The sequence below is a fragment of the Hirundo rustica genome, chromosome W, assembly GCF_015227805.2.
Source record: "Hirundo rustica isolate bHirRus1 chromosome W, bHirRus1.pri.v3, whole genome shotgun sequence".
Classification (NCBI taxonomy): Eukaryota; Metazoa; Chordata; class Aves; order Passeriformes; family Hirundinidae; genus Hirundo; species Hirundo rustica.
The window spans coordinates 24679864-24699176 of record NC_053487.1 but is presented as its reverse complement, the minus strand read 5'-3'; the positions used below and the strand labels follow the sequence as shown (position 1 = coordinate 24699176).

Sequence of the window (19313 nt, the reverse complement as noted above, 5' to 3'; positions counted from 1 at the left end):
CATGAGAATCCAGTCCCCCCTCTCTCCTACAAGGAAACATTGCAGTCATCAACACCATTTCATACAACTCACACCCTGCTTTGTATTTAAGGAAAATTTCCTGCAATACTGAAGGTTAGGAGATAGGTAGTTACTATGCCTGACTCTGGATTAGCAAGATCAAGGAAAACTATACTTACAGTATAGTGAAAGACTGTCGACAAATATTCAAGATGAGGATCCCAATTACATCAGATCAGTGCTACTGAATATTAAGTCAGTAAGAAACCCAACTTCTCTACCAAAATAATTGCAAAACATACAGTAACAAATAAGTTCCACTGATAACAAAAATAGCTTTTCATTATTATCTCAACATTTTATCAACTGCTGGTGTTCTATGCATTTAGATACATGTTAGTAAGCTTATATTAAGACATTACAAGGCCATGAAAATAGATTAACTATGTACTACAGGAAGAATAAACAATTATCATAATTTATTTTCTACTACAGAAAACAGGTTTAAAAAATATTTAATTTGCTACCAAACTGTGAAACCAGAAGCATTCATTCTGAAAAATTAAATTTCTGTATCCTAGAGACACATGACCTAATAACATTCCTGAACCTTTGTTGAGGGTTAAGTTTCCTGTAGAATTTCCCCCCCCCCCCCCCAAGTTGCTAGGAGACTAAATACTGATAGTTAGAGAGTGCTTAACCTGGACAAAGGAAGCTGATCACTTAGTTTTGGGGGAGGGAGAAAGCTCCCGGAGAGCTGAGGGTGGTGGTCTCATGGCTCTCAGTCTTCCGGGGAGCACGGATCGGGCGACTGCTGGCTGCCTGGAGTCCACAGTTAACGGAGGAGTCTGGTCCTGGGAATTCTACCATCTGTTGGAGCGCCCAGGAATTTGGAGTTTTCTTCGCTGCCCTGCTGGATTTTGGGTCAGCCTGGGTCCAGCCGCTGCGGCTTCTCCGGCACTGCCCACTTGGCCTGCCCAGCCACGCCCCTGCCTGCGGAGGACAGTCCACCGCGCCCGGCTTCCAGCCATCAGCGCCGGAGCTTCCACCGTTTGCCCTCGGGGTTCTTAGTTCTGTTTTACTATTATTATAATTGCTGTTGTTTTTTGTCTGTCCTGCTATATTTACTAGTAAAGGACTGTTATTCCTTTTCCCCATAGCTCTGACTGAAAAGTTTTTTTTTTTTTAATCTTCCAAATTATAATAACACGGAGGGAAGGATTTGAATTTCTCATTCCTGGAGAGGCCTGCCTCTCCTTAGCAGACACCTGTCTTTTCAAACCAAGACAGTTACACGTGTGAGAAAAAGCAAAGCCTGCTCCTAATATTGTACAGAAGCTAAATAGACTGACTCCATCTTATGAACAGTCAGAAGGCTTTAAAAACTCAGAAAAACCAGGGTGACAGACCAGTGTTGCATCGTGTGGCAACAGTGACCATCATCCAGGGAGGTTACAACCACTGGCAGGGAAACAGATAAGACAAATCTTTGTTGTAAGCAGGAGAATCCATTTATTCCCCCCCACCCCGGGCTGGGGAGGGGGTGAGAGCGAAGAGGGGTGAAGATGAAGAGGGCGAGCAGGGGCAGACTCGTGGGTTTTATCAGGTATTCTAGGGGAGCAGTCTTAGGTTTACATCAAAGGGGGGAGATCAGACTTCAGCCTCCTCAAAACAGGCCTCCACAGACCAGTAATGTGTGGAGTTGTTAAGCCTAATGGTAATTACCAGAGAAATTGAAGTTATAAGTGAAAAGGAAAATTTTAGGAAATTAATGTATCAGGTATTCCCTGGAGTTTGGGCTTCTAATATACCAGGGAGGGCAAAGAATGCATTACCTGTACAAATCAAGCTCAAGGAAGGGGAATGACCAGTGATAGTCAAACAATATCTCCTAAAGAAAGAGGATAGAGAAGGGATTAGTCCAATCATAGAAAACATTTTACAAATAGAATTATTAAAAGAGTTTCAGTCTGATTTTAATACACCTATTTTGCCAGTAAAGAAGCCTGATGGGTCATACAGATTAGTACAAGATTTAAGAGCTGTTAACAAGGTAACTGAAGATTTGTATCCAGTAGTTGCTAACCCTTATACCTTGTTAACCCGTTTAATACCTGAACTAACCTGGTTTACTGTTTTAGACTTGAAGGATGTTTTCTTTTGCCTCCCTCTCCACTAAGCCAGCCAGAAAATTTTTGCATTTGAATGGGAGAACCCCAAAACTGGACAGAAAAATCAGCTCACATGGTGTGTGTTACCGCAGGGGTACAAGAACTCACCCACTATATTTGGGGAACAGCTTGCAAAAGATTTGGAATCTTGGGAACCTCCACCAGGGGAAGGGCAGTTATTCCAGTATGTGGATGATCTCTTAATAGCCACCCAGACCCAGGAGACATGCATGGACTGGATGGTAAGCCTCCTGAACTTTCTAGGCCTGCAAGGGTATCAAGTATCCCAGAAGAAAGCCCAAATGGTGAGGCAAACGGTTATTTACCTGGGTTACGAAGTAAGTGCTGGACAAAGGACTCTGGGGCAGGATCGCAAGGAAGCAATATGCCAGACCCCAAAACCTCAGACAGTGAAAGAAGTAAGAACCTTTTTAGGCATGACAGGGTGGTGCAGACTGTGGATTTATAACTATGGGTTGCTTGTTAAACCTCTGTATGCCTTGATCACGGAAGGGAGCAGAGATCTTCAGTGGACAAAAGATGCAACCCGAGCCTTCAACCAACTAAAGAAAGCCCTTATGTCAGCTCCAGCCCTGGGACTTCCAAACGTGAGTAAACCATTTTTCCTGTTTTCTCATGAGAAGCAAGGGATTGCCTTGGGAATATTAGCACAGAACTTAGGCCCGTACTGGAGGGCAGTGGCCTATCTTTCCAAGCAACTGGACACAGCAGCTAAAAGATGGCCAGGGTGCCTCAGAGCAGTTGCAGCAGTAGCAATAAACATCCAAGAGGCATGCAAAATCACCCTAGGCCAGAAGATGACTGTGCTAGTATCTCACACAATGTCTGCAGTCCTTGAGGCAAAAGGGGGACATTGGCTCTCCCCACAGAGATTTCTGAAGTACCACACCATACTGGTAGAACAAGATGATGTTGAAGTTGTGGTAACTAACATTGTGAACCCAGCTTCCTTCCTCAGCGGGAGTATGGGAGAACCAGTGATCCATGATTGCCTGGAGACCATTGAAGCCACCTACTTCAGCCGCCCAGATCTGAAGGACACCCTGCTTGAGGATGCCAAAACTTGGTTTACTGATGGGAGCAGTTATGTCATCAGTGGGAAAAAGCATGCAGGGTATACAGTTACCACAAACAGAGAGGTAATAGAGTCTGGACCATTACCAACTAACACCTCTGCACAGAAGGCTGAGATAATCGCCTTAACTTGAGCCTTAGAGTTGACAAAAGGAAAAGAGATCAACATCTACATGGACTCAAGGTATGCATTTGGGGTGGTTCATGCACACGGAACCATTTGGAAAGAGAGAGGACTGTTGAACTCACAAGGAAAGAACATTAAGCATGCACAAGAGATACTGAGACTGCTAGATGCAGTACAGCTACCTGAGAGGGTAGCCATCATGCACATCAAGGCACACGAGAAAGTGAGCTCTGAATTGGAAGAGGGGAACGTGCTGGCGGACAGAGAGGCAAAAGACGCAGCCAAAGGTGAGGTACCTGATGAGACAGTTGAGGCAGCCTTAATCCCAGATGGAAAAAATCTTATTGAAGGTAAGCCAGTGTACAATAAAAAGGGTAAGAAACTCATTAAGGCAGAGAAAGAGAGTTATAATCAGGAAGGATGGGCCGTAACAGAAGAAGGGAAACTCATAGTACCTTCTTATTTGTTGTGGTCATTAGTGCAGAAGGAACATGAGAAAACACATTGGAGAATAGATGCCCTGTATAACCATTTGAAAGAAAGAATCATGGCCAGGAAATTGCAGGGGACAGTGATCCAGGTAACTCGTCAGTGTAGTCTTTGCCTCTGAACTAATCCTAAGAACACCCCAAAACCTAAAATTGGACAAATTGGGAAAGGTTGTGGACTTGGGCAACAGTGGCAAATTGATTTCACAGAATTACCCAGAAAAGGAGGATATCGTTACCTATTGGTGTTAACTGATACCTTTTCAGGCTGGTCAGAAGCTTTCCCTACTAGGACAGCTAAGGCCTGAGAGGTGACCAAAGCGCTGTTGCAAGAAATAATACCACGATTTGGAGTTCCAGCCACCATATCCTCAGATAGAGGGCCACACTTTATTTCAAAAACTGTGCAGCAAATTAGCCACCACCTAGGGATAGACTGGGAACTGCATACTCCATATCATCCTCAATCGAGTGGCCAGGTGGAAAAGATGAATCATTTGATTAAACAACAAATTGTGAGATTATGACAAGAAGCAAATTTGCCTTCACCCCAGGCTCTCCCATTGGCATTACTGCGAATTCGGACAAAGCCAAGGACAAAAGAAAAATTAAGCCCCTTTGAAATATTATATGGGAGGCCACATGCAGTCCAAGAAGGAACAACACCTATACAAGTAGGGGAAGAAACCCTACACAGGTATATGGTGGCCCTAAACAAACAGCTAAGAGAAATTGAAAAATATGTGGCTGGGGCTCAAAACAGAGAATTAGATGGGCCAGTACATAATGTACAACCTGGGGATTATGTGTACGTTAAGTCTTTTGCAGAGAAGACCCTGGAACCACAGTGGGAAGGACCATTCCAGGTGCTCCTCACTACCTTCACTGCAATCAAAATCAAAGAACAGAAAGCCTGGATCCATCACTCCCGAGTGAAGAAAGTCCCTAAAGGAGTTTGGAAGGTGACACCAGGCGATAACGAACTGAAGCTGAAGCTCACTCGGAACAGTGAATAAATGGACTTGTAGGAATCATGGACATAGTAAAGAAGGTTGTAACTATTGTAGCCATTGCCATAGTAACAGGAGTCAATGCAATACTACGCAGGTACAACGTAACTGGAATATACCGGTGCCAAGGGAAGGCTTATGATCCCCACTCTCGCAAGGCCTTAAATGAGATCCTAAAGGTTCCAAATGCATGTCTGTGGGAAGGAAAAAATGTTTGGGGATGCAGCTATATATTCGTACAGGATGGGTTCCATGAGGCTTACCATCCGCCCATGAAACTCATCCGGATTAGTCCTGAATGCTGTTACAAATGCTTGACGAAGTGTCCTGAGTTTAGACTAAAAATAGAGGGGTGTGCAATAAGAGGGTATGATCTTGATTTTAACATCACTTAAGTGTGTACTGAATACCATGAGGACAAAGCCAAAACTACCCCAATAATGCCAAAGAAAGCTGTTTTTACCCAAAGGCCAGTTATTCCAGAAGTAGAAGAACAGCCCATAGTTCCTATAATTACTAGAATTGGGCCGTATGCTATTAAGAAAATGGGAATTCAGAGACTACTGGTTAACCCAGAATGGTCTCTGAAGCGGGTAGAAATGGGAGTACAAGTAAATGCTTCAAACATTCGGCCAGAGTGTGCCCCATTTCTTAGAAATTCCTTTATGGATTGGACTATTTGGCTTCAAAATGGATGCCCTCCAATTTTAGGAGCAAGAGGGATTTCACTGGGCTGCTAGGGACAGGATTGGGAGTGTTAAACACAATAGATTCAGAGGTGTTAATGAATAAATTAACCACAGTAGGGAGTGACTTAGTTAAATTACAGCAACCTTTGCAATCATCCCTACTAGCGCTAGGTGACAGCCATTGGAAGTTTTCTAAAGTATTACCAGAATGGGACAACACTGAGGAATGAGACCATGGGGTAATAATTAATGTGCTAGTTACAGCCAGTGAAAACATTTCACTAGCTCTTGGGTGTACTCAGGCATAACTATGGATGCAATCAGTGGTTGCTGCAGTCATTAGGGAAGGCGGAGAGGGAATATTCCCTGCTGAACTCCGCAAAATTGTTTGGAATAATGCATCTGAGATGGAAAGAGAACTTCAGTCTTGGTGTACTTTAGTCAATGTCACCTACAACCCCGTGACTAGTAAGGTAACAGCTTTTGTTTTAACCATACACAATGCATCAGTGAGCTTAATTCACCCAGTAGTCTCCCTAGGATTAAACCATGAGGGAACTGTGTTGTATCCTTCTGAACACAGAATGTGGCCACGAGAAATTGGAGGAAAATGGCAAACCATTAACCTAGAGCCCTGTTCTATGAGGAAACAACTAGGGTACATATGTGAGGGGACACTAGAAAATGGTAAAGACACATGTTTGGACACAGACCAAAGCATCTGCCACTTTGAAATGCATTCAGGCAATCGGACAACTTTGCTTGTATATATAGGACAAGGTTGTGTCTGTCTCAGGACAGCATGCCCCACCATAATGATAGACAATCTAGTCATGAATGAGACTCAACTTAACTTATGTGTCTGTAACTTTGTTAAAATTGAGGGATGTGATTTTTCCTACCGGGCACCTGTAATATCACATCAGTATATAAAGGCCAACTTAGTTACTGTACAAGAGATAGTGTCCGTGCCCATAGGGATGAATTTGACTGTAGTTGCCCAGTTATTGGAGCATCAAGAATTGAAAGAAATTTTGAAAGAAATTAGAGATGCGGGGAAAAAGACTTTGATCACTATACACCATGACACAGAAACCATCAAAGGGGTCTTTAAATGATTTGAAGAACACTTGTCTCATCATTGGTAGGATGTGCTTTTTGGACGGTCACCCACAGCAACCGGTATACTTAATGCTCAAATTCATCCTATCATTGTGTTGCTTATTTTGGTTAGTATAAGCTTAATTTTGTCCATTGTGATGCTTGTTTGGAATTGGAGGATGCTGCGATGGATGACAGCTTTAACCTCACTGTCAAAGGCATATGGTTTAGTTCTGAGAGACACTAGACATATGTCTTGGGCAGATGAAGAAGAATCCCCATACTGAGTAAAAGAATTTACTCATTCTGTAGAAGTGGGGAATGAGACAAACTTCAGAGAATTAAGGATTTTAAAGGGGTTAAGATTTTAGTTAGAGATAAGCTTTGCTGAAATTAAAAGTTAGTAATTAACAAAGAGAAACTGGGTTTGGGATCACTCTTCCGTATTAGAATAACTGATTACTTGTCCACTTTATGTTTGGTTAGCTGTGTTTATAATGAAGAATACAGAAACTGATAAGTAGCTTTCAGGAACATAAGACAATTGTAGGCCTCCTCTGCCCAGAAACCCATTGAACAGTCACAAAGACAGGAAATAAGTCCTACCAAGGGTTCATATATCACATTTGCATTGAAAAGGTAGAAAGGTCAGACTGAGGAAGACTTCTTTACTTCCTAATTTTGGGGACCCCTCCCCATGAAAAGGACCACCGACCCATTTCAAAGAACAAACTACGCATGCTTAATAGCTTTTTAACTAATTACCCTACGAAGCGGGGAATGGGATGTACCAGAGTTATGAATATGCATTTGTGTTTTGGGTATTCAATACTTTTGTAAATAAAAGGACTCTGTGATCACCTGTAAATTGCGGTGTGTATTTGGGAGCTATTCCGCACGCTGCCCAGGGTCGTAATAAACATACACTTTCTAACTTTAAACTGTTAGTGAGTTTTTGTCCGTAACAGTTGGGTATCGATACTAGATCAATACCCGTATTTCTTTAATAAGTCAAATCGTCTTAGCAGTCCTTTGCGCCTGTGCAGTTGTCTCTGGTCGTCATCTAGGGGGTCTTGGGGGTCCCAAAGGATGAAGTAAAGTTGTCTTCCTCTTGAGATGAACTTCTGACCCTGCTGCCTTGAGCATGCTTGCTGATCCTCTGATCATAGTCCAAGCTATGAAACCAGCCTTATCTGGTCCTGGGCACCTGAGGAGCCTTGTGATCTTGGTGCCTCTGGTAATCTTGTATTCTTGCCTCCTGTTTTGGTAAACATCCTTCCCCTTGTCAGACATCCTTGCATTCCTCCTTATTGTTCTTGCACATAGTCCTGTCTCTTCCCTCCTTAGGCAACTAATACAGTACAAAGAGCAGCAAGTATTAAGCAATACACATCATCTGAATACCTATTCTTAATAAATATCTTCTAATTTCTATGATTACTATCCTCTAGTTTCCAATCTCATGTTTCACGGAACCGAGTTGGGCTCCTAGCTGGTGGCACATGGTGGGGTCTGGGGACTGGCAGAACTGGCTCAGGAACATGCCCTGACACGCACTTCATGGAGCTGGTGCTGGGAGCCACTGCAGGAGCTGCTGCTGGTGTGGCTGTAGCAAGAGATCCAGGAGCTGCAGACCGTTGCTGGCAAGTGAAAATTATGTCCCTGCAGATATCCCGGAACCTGTGGGAGCAGAGGAGATGGCGTGTGAGGACAAAGCAGCTGGGACTGAGCGATACATTCAGGAATAGTGCTAGAGGAGCCCCAAGATCACTGTGACCCCCTCCCCTGAAAAATCCAGAGCCTGCGCGGTGCAGGAGTTGATAAAGATAAGATTACAAAAATCTATAATTGGGTCTACAATGGCTCAGATTGTGCAATCAAGGATCCAACAAAGTGTAGTTTGTTAAAGAAACAACCCTGACAAGTCTAACAGAATAATGCTGGGAGCCATAAAATCTGGAAATGTTCTGGATGAGCATTGGCAGATTGATTTTACTGAATTGCCCAGACAAGGGGAGTATAAATCCCTCCTAGTTCTGGTGGATACCTTTTCAGGGTGGCCCTAAAGTAAACAACTCAGAAAAATTGAAAAGCATGTGTCTGAAACTTAGATCAGGGGATTGGACGGGCCAGTGCTGTGCAGCAGCAGCTGGGAGAGAGGAGTGAGAAAATGTGAGACAAACAACTCTGCAGACATCAAGGTCAGTGAAAAGAGGAGGAGGAGGTGCTCCAGGTGCCAGAACAGAGATTCCCCTGCAGCCTGTGATAAAACCCATGATGACACAGGTTGTCTTCCTGCAGCCCATGGAGTGCACAGATATCCACTGCAGCCTGTGAAGAACCTCATGACAGAGCAGGGAGATGTGCCTGAAAGACTTGTGACCCTGTGGAGAGCTTGTGCTGGAGCAGGCTCCTGGCAGAAACTATGGCCCATGGAGAGGAGCCCATGACAGCACATTTGCTGGCAGAACCTGTGGCCCCATAGGGGACCAATGCTGGAGTAGTCTGTTCCTGAAGGACTGTACCCCATGGAAAGGACCCAAGCTGGAGCAGTTTGTGGAGAATTGCATCGTCTGAGAATGACCCACACTGGAGAAGTTAATGAAGGACTGTTTCCCATGGGAGGGACCCCACACTGGAGCAGGGGAAGAGCATGAGGAGGAAGGAGCAGCTGAGACAAAGCATTATGTACTGACCACAACCTGCATTCCTCATCCCCCTGTGCCCCTCGAGGGAGTAGCTAGAAGAGTGGGGAGTAAAGTTGACCCTGGGAAAAAGGGAGGGATGTGGGGAAGCAGTTTTTAGATTTGCTTTTATTTTTTATTATCCTATTCTGATTTTATTGGTTATAAATTAAAATAATTTCCCCCAGTCGAGTCTGTTTTGTCCATGATGGTAATTCCTGAGTGAGTTCCCTGTCCTTATCTTAACCCATAAGCCTTTTCTTGTATTTTCTCCCCCTGTCTAGTTGAGGAGTGGGAGTGATAGAACAGCTTGGTGGGCACCTGGTGGCCAGCCAAGGTCAACCCACTACACCTATCCTTTCACCTTCTTTTATGGTATCCATCTGTATCTGTGACTATTCTAGGGGACCTTCAAGAGCATAGTGAAGTAACATTTTTTTTAAGGCCCTTCAGCTTACAAAATTTCCATATGGTTATAAACAACCATCTAGAAAATGGAGTGGGTAAATCTGTGTGCAAGTCGGTGGGAGACAACTCACCACTGTATTTGTAATCTGGGGTTGGCAGTGCATGCAGCATGCAGCAAGATCACCAGCTTGCACTAGAAGAGTCTGTTAGCTGCATAGAGGTTAGTCTGCAGGCTAACTGCCCCAGCTCTAGATAGTGTACCGTGACAACTTTGTAGATACTCTTACATAGCTCAGTTTAAACCTGACTTTTCCCTTTCAACTAAATATTTTTTATTGCATATTTGAAATAAAATTTCCAAAAACATTTGCTCTATAAGTACATAACTTCGACAGCATGTTTTCGTAACAACAAAAGAAAATGGAATTCCCAAGTATAAGTAATATATGTATGTGAGTAGCACAGGGACAAGTTTTAGCCAAGATAAGAAGTGACAAGTGCTCCACCCCCAGCTTCTAGTAAAATAACTGCCCCTGCAGACAGCCAGTTGTACCATTTGCTCCGGATGTTATGACCTTCTTTCGGTCACGTGGTCTGTTGTGATTGGCTGTAAACATCCATTACCCCACGGTCTGCAAGCGTAGGGGAAGGGGGTTTATTTTCATCCTTAGCTTCAGCGAACGTAATAGACTGCATCGTAGTCAGAGCCTTGTTGTCTTTCCTTGCTGCGTATTGGAGTTCCGCCGCACTGGACCGCAGGCAGGAGGTGGGAGTTGTGTCGGTTCGCTGGGCCGTCGAAGTTGCAGTTCGGGTTCCGTGGCGGGCCCTGCTTGTGCCTTCTGGAGTGTGGGGAGGCCCTCCCCTGCCTGGGGAGGGGCCGTGGGAAACCGGGCAGACTTCAACGCACCGTGCGCCTGGCCAAGGCGCTACAGAGGCTGGCAAAGGGCTGGTGGGAGAGATGCTGTGCGATGGGGACGAAGGGTGGTGGGTGGTGTTGTGGAGTGGTGGCAGCGGGGAGACCTGTATTTTTCGCGAAGGTCGTGTGAAGGCTCTGTTCCTCATGGGCTCCGCTGGAGTGGTATGATTAAATAACTTAGATGTGCCGCTCAGAGTTTGTGAGTGTGCGGGTGCGGCCTTGGCTTTAACTGCGGCTTTTTTTTTTTTTTTTCGCGTCAGAATGCTGAGTGCAGAGAGCTAGCGACCAGTTAGCGCAGTGTTACGATTCCGCGTGCGGAGGCGGTAGAGGTGGGGTATGATCGCGCTGGGCGCTTCAGTGGGAGCCGGTAACGCAGCTGCCCGTTTTTAATGCATCTGAGTTCCACGGCAGGGCTGGCAGCTTCTGCCAGCTACTCCCTGTATTTAAAGTCGCTTCTCGAGTAGACCTCAATCGTTCCGTGATCGCGCCGTGAGACCAGGCAGTAGCAGACAAGACGTGCCTGTAATACGGTTGTGTAGGGTAGGTAGGAAACATTATTCATATGGCTGAGCAGCCATCCTCTCATAGCTGCATGGTGCTTCTCGAGCCTTTGTCAGCACCCGGTGCTCTTATGTAGACAGAATTTTCCCCTGCAGCACAGAGATCCTGATATATGTTTTCACTTTCCTTTTCTCTTGAGTTCCTATCTTTGTACTATTGTAGTGTCGTTCACAAGGCAGGAATGAATATGTGCAAGTCTTTTCCTGCTACAGTGGTAGGGTCTGCAGGCCTGTTTTGTCCTGTGTTTTCTCTCTCAGACCCACATTTTCTTCTCCTATAAATGCTTTACAATATAATGGAAATAAGAATTATGCTATGAAGAGCAGAACTATTCTGGCAAATTATGGAGGAAAACAAGGTATTAATTTTGATACCTTTGTGCACAAATCTTGGAAATTTTAATGTAAGTCCTTAAGCTTGTAGTTAGATTGAGCAAGTGTGTTTTTTTTACACCAAGTATCATTAATAGTCTAAACTGGTGAGAAAGCCAGAATTAACATGTATTAACTCCTCTATCTGTTCATAACTGCTTAATTCTTTGAAGTTGCAACTTACAACCAACAGCTGTCCCAATTATACCATTCTTAATTCTTGTACAAGTGCTAATCCTGACTATAACCTTCCTATTCAGTCTAACAGTAACAAAGTATACTAGTGCCCAGCTTTCAGCTTTCTACAGATAATTTTATATTGCACTGTACTAAAAGGTGGTGGTCTTTGGTGGTTTGGGTTTGTTCTTTTTTTTTGTGGAGGGGGGTGTGTTGTTAGTTTGGTTTTTGTCCTTTTTTTGTTTCTTTGTTTTGGTTTTTTTTTTTAGCAAAAGGTAAATGGAGGGTCAAAGCGCTCTTTAAATATTAGTTATATAATTCATGATAGAGATTGTGTTTGTATGCTCTAATGTACATCAAAATGTTACTTTACAGAATATGAAGCTTGCTAAGTGGCTTTGGTTTATTGGCGGGCTTCTTTTGCCTATTAAGGTATTGGGGAGAGGGTGTCTGAACAGTTAAAGTACTGATGTTTCAAGTTTTCTACAGCTATGTAAGAAAATAGACTCAGGTCTTAATTTTTCTTATCTAGTTATTACTTATATGCAATTTTATGTAGAGTTTTTATCTAAGTGAGAGTGCATGTGTACCTATTGCACAAAAAATAGCAAATAATGTATATTAGTTGATATTTTCTGTGGACACGGCTTGTTATTGTGTGTTTAGGATGGTGCTGTACATCACTATACATACATGCTTGCATGGCTGCATGTAGAAATGAATTAATGTCAGAAGACTTCTGTTAAGCAGATCTCAGTAGGAATGGTGGGGAAGGTCTGTGATGAGAAAAGGACTTGCTTCTATCAGTAGTTGGCTGCCTTCTGACATAGCTCTGAATACAATAGAATTCCTTGAAACATTCCCATAAAGAGATGCAAAAGTAGAGATGTGCAGCACTGATTTTTTTCCCTCCTTCCTTTCCCCTGTTGTTTCCCATATTGAAAGCTTTTCTTTCTACCATCCATCTTAATGTAACTGCTGGTGGTATATTTAGAAACATATTCTGGTTTATGCGGTATGTTGGTGTTTTGGGGTATTTTTTTTTGTTGTTGTTTTTGAGAGAGTGGTTATCAGGATGGAGGAGGGGGTGGTACTTGCGGTGACTCTGAAATTGAAGAAAGTGGACAGCCATATCCTGCCTGTCTTGCCATCAGGTTTACATAATGCAAATGCACTATATTGTAGTAAAGTCAGATGAGCTGTTTGACCAGTAATTGGAAGTGTTTGAGGTCAGGTTGGATGGGGCTTTGAGCAACTTGATCTAGTGAAAGATGTTTCTGCCTGTGGCAGTTGAGATGGACTAGATGATCTTTGAAGGTCTCTTCCAATCCAAATGACTTATTCTGGTTTCTCTTGGCACTACTTATAAGTGTAAATCATATTTATTATATTTGAGTGAGCTGTTAGACTTTTATTATTGTTGGTTCCATACTGGCATTGCATGTAAATGAACACTTATTTTTCGGTAGAATTTTAGTACGAGGAGGGACATTTGAGACAGGCAGAGTAAAACTTGAAGGTCATTTTACTACATAGTTTTAATAAGCTTGAGGAAGTGACCTTCTGAAGTGTAAATGATGTAAGTGAAATGAGATGTACCTTGCCAAGAAACAGTACCTGCTGCAGATTATATAACTGTATTGGGTTTGCATGGCAAAGTTTTGGTAGTGGAGGGGCTACAGGGGTGGCTTCTGTGACGTCCAATAGAGCTAGTGCCAGTCATCTCTAAGGTGAACGTGCTGCTGGACAAAACTGAGTCAATCAGTGATGTTGGTAGTGCCTCTGTGGTAACATATTGGGGGGGGGGGGGGGGGGGGGAGGGAAACTGCTGTGAAACAGCAGCCAGAAGAGAGGAGTGAGAAAATGTGAGAGAAACAACTGCAGATGCCAAGATCAGTGAAGGAGGAGGAGGAGGTGCTCTAGGTGCTGGAGCCCTGTAGCCTTTGTTGAAGACCATGTTGAGGTAGGCTGTCTCCCTGCAGCCCATGGAGGTCCACCATGGAGCATGTGGATGTGGCCAAAGGAGACTCTGAAGTGCCTATGCTGTTAGCAGGTTCCTGACAGGACTTATAACCCTGTGGAAAGGAGCCATGCTGGAGCAGTTCATGGAGGACTGTCTCCTATGGATGGGACCCCAGGCTGGGGGAGGGGAAAGAGTGTGCAAAGGAAGGAGCAACAAAGACAATATGTGATGAACTGACTGCAAATCCCATTCCCTGTTCCCTTGTGCTGCTTGGTGGGAAGAGGTAGAGAAGCTGGGAGTAAATTTGAGCCCAGAAAGAAGAGAGGGGTGGGGGAAAGGTATTTTGAGACTTGTTTTTGTCATTATCCTATTTGGATGTTTGATTGGCAATAAATTAATTTAATTTCCCCAAGTCAAGTCTGTTTTGCCTGTGTACTTGTGGAGTCATCTCCCTTATCTCAACCACAGGCCTTTCATATTTTCTTCCCTCTGTCCAGTTAAGGAGGGGATGTTATAAAGCAGCTTTGTGGGCACCTGTTGTCTAGACAAGGTTAATCCACCACAGTTCCATTAAGACAAAGAACAAGTGTTTCAGTTGGGGGATGCGCAAACCCACTCAAAAAACTCTCCCCAAAATAAACTGTTTTGATTAAACATATTTTTTTCTTAACTTCAAGAGTAGGTCCTATTTAAAAGTAGTGGCTGTCTTTGAATAGCTGTCCTTAGAAAAAGGCTGAGTATAATATAGCTTTTGTTTCATCTCTGCAGGTCTGTATTTTTAGGCATGACAACATAATTTGCTACCAGACATGTTTCTTGTCCAACAGGAAAGCAGTGAAGACTTTATTGCTATTAGCATTTTTTTTTAAAGAAAAAGCAGGCATACTTATATGGTTACAATCTTAGGCTATCAGCGTATCTTGCTTAGGTCACTACTTGCCTAAGTTGCTATTGGCTCACCCTTTCTTCATTTTGATTTAAAGGAATAGACTCCCAAGAAATCATGGTGCATGCTTGGAGAGTAGTGGTTTTTCTATTGGCAGGGGGCATCTAAGATAGGGGTGTGGTTTTTACCATTATAATGATATTCTAATGAGCAAAGTTCATGGCTAGGGCAAGTTCTCACCACAGAACTGGAGGAGGTTTGGCTCAGCTTGCAGTATCCTAGGTAAAAGAAGGTGCTATCTCTGTTTTTCTCCTTCTAAGACTTAGATTTCTGCCTTAATTAACAATTTACTCCATTACTGTAGTTATTGGCTATTGCTTCCATTGCTTAACCACTTTGTTCTTTATCTTGTTATTTGGAACTTTGCTCCTATTTTTCATAAATACCCACATATTCTCAGAACTTCCTCTGATTGGCAGCATATAAAATATATATATATAGTAGATGGAATATTTGCACACTCATATTTTCTATATATTTTGTTAGATATTTATATGTAGTTGCACTATCTTAATATGCTTATATCTAAATATGTATATATACAATTATAAAGATATAGAAATTATATCTGTAAAAGTATAGGTATAAAATGTCTAAAAATTCTTAAATAATAGCTCATGGCATGAGTAATTCAAGTTTGAATGTGAATAGAAAGTAAATAAACAAAGGTAAAAGGCAGGTTTGGGGTCCCCCACTTTAAAAGGCTACAGAACAAGCCCTAAAATGTCTGGGGTAAGGATTCCATGAGAGTGGAGAGTTGCCAAAAAGATGGAGGTATGGACAAGTCTGGATATGCTCAAGGCCTACAAACCTCTCCTAGGAGACCCATCAAGGGACCCTCTGTGATAACCCTGTCGTGTGCAAAGAAGAGACAAATCCTTTGAGCTGGATTGAGAGGCCTCTGCATCTGAGCTCAGCCCAACAGGATGATTATGCAGTGTTACTGGACCAAACTTTAGGCTTTGTGTGATCCTGTAAGGCACACACATTGTTCATTGGAATAGCTAGCCAGAACAAAATGTGAACTTTAGAGGAACATGTGCATGGGGACAGTAAGGAAAAGAGTGTAAAGGAGTCATTAAAAAGACCATGTGAACCAGAACTGAATAGAGAAGTACTGGTTATGTTTTCTGGGTGATAAAAAGTTTGATTTCTGAGATCTTCTCTCAGCTCCTTTAGTGGTTAAAGGCTCTCTTTGTGATCAGTCTCTGTTTTGTTTTTAGGAGAATAGCACATTGCTTAAAATGGACATAAATGGAAAGTCCAGAACTACCATATCTACTCTCCCTGTACCTCTTGCAGAGGTCAGTTCTGCAGGCAAAACAGAAGCAGAGAGACCACGATGCTCCAGCACCCCCTGCTCACCAATGCGACAGATAGTTTCAGGCTATCAGATCCTTTGTATGGATTCTAACTACCTGGTTGGATTCACAACTGGAGAGGAGCTGCTAAAATTAGCTCAAAAGTATACAGGAAATTATGATAATAAAGGGAAAACTGGGGTTAACTTGCACTCTAAACAGCTTGATTTAGGACTTGAATGTTCTTCCCGTTTGTACAAAACTAGAAGTAGGTGCTATCAGCCATATGAGATCCCAGCAGTAAATGGAAGGAGGAGGAGATGGATGCCCAGCTCAGGGGATAAATGCACTAAGGCTTTACCATATGAACCTTACAAGGCACTTCATGGTCCCTTGCCTCTTTGCCTTTTAAAGGGCAAAAAGGCTCATTCTAAATCCCTGGACTACCTCAATTTAGACAAAATGAGCATTCAGGAACCTGCTGACACAGACATGCTACAATACCAGCTCCAACACCTTACCCTTAGAGGGGATCATATGTTTTCAAGAAATAGTACGTGAACCATGAAGTATAATCTAGAATTTAGAGCCAGTTTCTGGTTGTTTCTCTGCTGAAAAAATCTGCTGTCATACTGTACATGACTGTCCACATTGTAGGTGGTATAAGCAAAATGTTATCAGAAAGTAATTTATTTGAATAGAATTTTGACAATATATTATGTTACAAATGCAGGGAAAAAAATTTCCACAGCAAGCAGCTTCTGATGCAAATTTGACTGTAGCTGGTAGATATTTCTTTGAACATCTTTTAACAAAGAAAAGGCTCTTGGTGTTTGGGTTTTTTTGTAGTTATCTAGCATTTATGGTACTTTAATACTGAGAAATTGATGATCTGCTTGGTTGTTGCTAATTTTGAGTTGATGTTAGAAATTGCTCTTGGATATGTACTCAAATTATCTTTTTGGTTTTTAATGTATTCTACAATAAAATGTATGTATGATTTTTTACATCATAGGAAAGAATGTGAGCTTGGCTAAGTTGGATCACCTGTTATTTTAAACCATCCTATTCAAACATTTTGTATCTGGGTTTGCACTGGTGGTGACAAGGAAATTCACTCATAAAATAAACATTTGTTCATTTGCTACTTCAAATCTATTACATATTTTTGTTTCTGTACAGAAGTAATTGTTTTGCCTCCTTTTTTATTTAAAAGTAGTTTGGAATAAGTATTTGGAATATTGGTAGATTGGATACCCTGGCTTAATTTGTTGCTGAAGAATTTTTTTGTCCAAATATGACATCAAATGCAGTTTTGGCAACCGTATTCTTAGCTATATTTAAAACATGTTAGTAACTTCTGTATAAAATTTAAATGTTTTTATACATTTTTAGGTGCAGTCTATTACTGAAGCAGTTTGCAACTTCATTTTAGTTTACATATTTAGAAATTAAAATTAAGATCATGTTTGGAAACATTTGATCAGTTGTTTCTAGTACAGTTTAGGGGTTTTTTGATTCTTCAGGATAAGTAGCAAGCGCTACTCAGTACATGTGTTGTGGAAGAATTGTTTTCATTCCGCCACTTATCGCACAATTGTAACTGAAAGCAGTGAAGAGGAGCCCAGTAGATGGTTTTGCTGTTTTGGTTAATGTTTTCTGGCTTATTAGAATATGTACAACTGATGTGTATTTCAAAGAGTTAACTGCACCTCTGTAAATTTAATTTATTGAACAATTATCTCTTTAATGAACTTTTCCTGTATAGTCTTTACTTTAAAAAATGGAATATGGTCATATGCCAAAGAGAGGTTTTATCTAGGGAATAACACCACTATTTATTGAAATGCTCTATGAAAATGTATTTGTCTGAAAAATAAAGAGTGATAGTAATACCTATTTTTGTGGAGTCTCTTGCTGTGTAGAATGAGGACATTTAAAAATACAACTTAAGACCTGGGATCATTAAAATTTGAAAGCAAGAATCTTATACTTCTGTGAAAGATTAGATATAAGGAAGAAATTCTTTAGGGTGTTGAGACACTGGAACAGGTTCCCCAAAGAAGTTGAGGATGCCTCTCATGGTTTAACTGGGCAGGTAGCTAAACACCATGCAGCTACTTGCTCACTCTCTCCTCCCCAGTGGGAGGAAGGAGGGGAAAAAAAGGAAAATTCATGGGTTGAGATAACAATATAATAGGACACAATAATAGGTGAGAAATGGAAGAGAAAATAATTATAAAATAATGAGAATATATGAAACAAGTGATGCACAATGCAATTTCTCACCACCTGCTGAGTGATGCCCAGCCAGTCCCTGAGCAGTGGCCCCTGCCCAGCTTTACCCCTAGTTTATATGCAGACTAGGATGTCATATAGTATGGAATATCCCTTTGGCAAGTTTGGGTCAGCTGTCCTGGCTGTGTCTCTTTCCAGCTTCTTGTGCCTCCCAGCCTACTTGCTTGTGGGGTGGTGCAAGAAGCTGAAAGGTTTTTGACTTTTAGTGCAAACACTGCTTAGCAACAACTACAACATCAGTGTTACCAATATTATTCTCATACAAAATCCAAAATAAAGCACTATACTGACTACTAGGAAGAAAATTAACTCTATCCTTGTGGAGGTGCACCCTTTCTCCACCAGGCCGCACTAAGATTTGAGAAATGCTCGTTAGGCTTCGGCCTTGATGAACAGCCCCTGGGCTGAGCTCCTCTTGAGCTTATCAGAAATGATGTCTGCTCCCAGGAACTAATGCTGGCTAACAAGATCCTGCTTTTTTTTTTTTTTTTTTTAACAGCCTCGGAAACTTTTTTTTCCTGAATGGCATAACATTCTTGTTCTTGCACTTTCAAAGAAAGTTGCCAATCTGAAGTGTGGCGGTGCAAGAATTGTTTTATTAAGTTTTTATAAGAAGTTTTATGTTATGGTTCAGTTTACTGTGTCCCCAGTTTTGTAACAGTCCATCCCCTTTTGAGTTTTCTGTATAACAAGGTGTTTTATGTCAATCATCCCACCCCCCACCTATCCTTGTCCATCCCCTCTCCCCCCCTGCTCTGGGGCAGCCTGTCTATCACTTTAGGACCCCTTCTCAGATTGGGAAATTCCAGAGGGAGGGCATCGAGTGATAGGTCAGCCCAGGGGGAATTCCTTTGCCCTTTGTATCAGTGGTCAGAGGCTTAGAGGTGGATGCCCCTTGTTTCCCCCTGAATCCCCTGATTTGATATCCTGTTGTAACCTCCCCTGAATCCTCCCCTGCTTATAAGATGAGAGAGGGAGATTCAAACTCTCTCTGGCCGGCAGTTTGG

General features: G+C 42.3%; 1 protein-coding gene across 1 annotated transcript; it reads left to right on the top strand.

Annotated features, from left to right (window-relative positions):
- Positions 1-3592: 3592 nt before the first annotated feature.
- LOC120765002 (macrophage immunometabolism regulator-like) lies at positions 3593-17849 on the top strand. The gene is made up of 3 exons (XM_040089178.1): positions 3593-3680; positions 10403-10539; positions 15931-17849. Exons 1-3 carry the CDS (start codon positions 3593-3595, stop codon positions 16567-16569), a joined length of 864 nt encoding a protein of 287 aa, XP_039945112.1. The 3' UTR covers positions 16570-17849.
- The last annotated feature ends 1464 nt before the right edge of the window (positions 17850-19313 follow it).

Bases quoted from the DNA above. Each gene is read 5' to 3' on its own strand.
- LOC120765002 (XM_040089178.1), top strand. From the start codon at position 3,593: ATGCACATCAAGGCACACGAGAAAGTGAGCTCTGAATTGGAAGAGGGG. The intron at 3,681-10,402 runs GTGAGGTACCTG...CCATTACCCCAC, and splicing joins GGCAAAAGACGCAGCCAAAG to GGTCTGCAAGCGTAGGGGAA. The intron at 10,540-15,930 runs GTGGGAGTTGTG...TTTTGTTTTTAG, and splicing joins CACTGGACCGCAGGCAGGAG to GAGAATAGCACATTGCTTAA.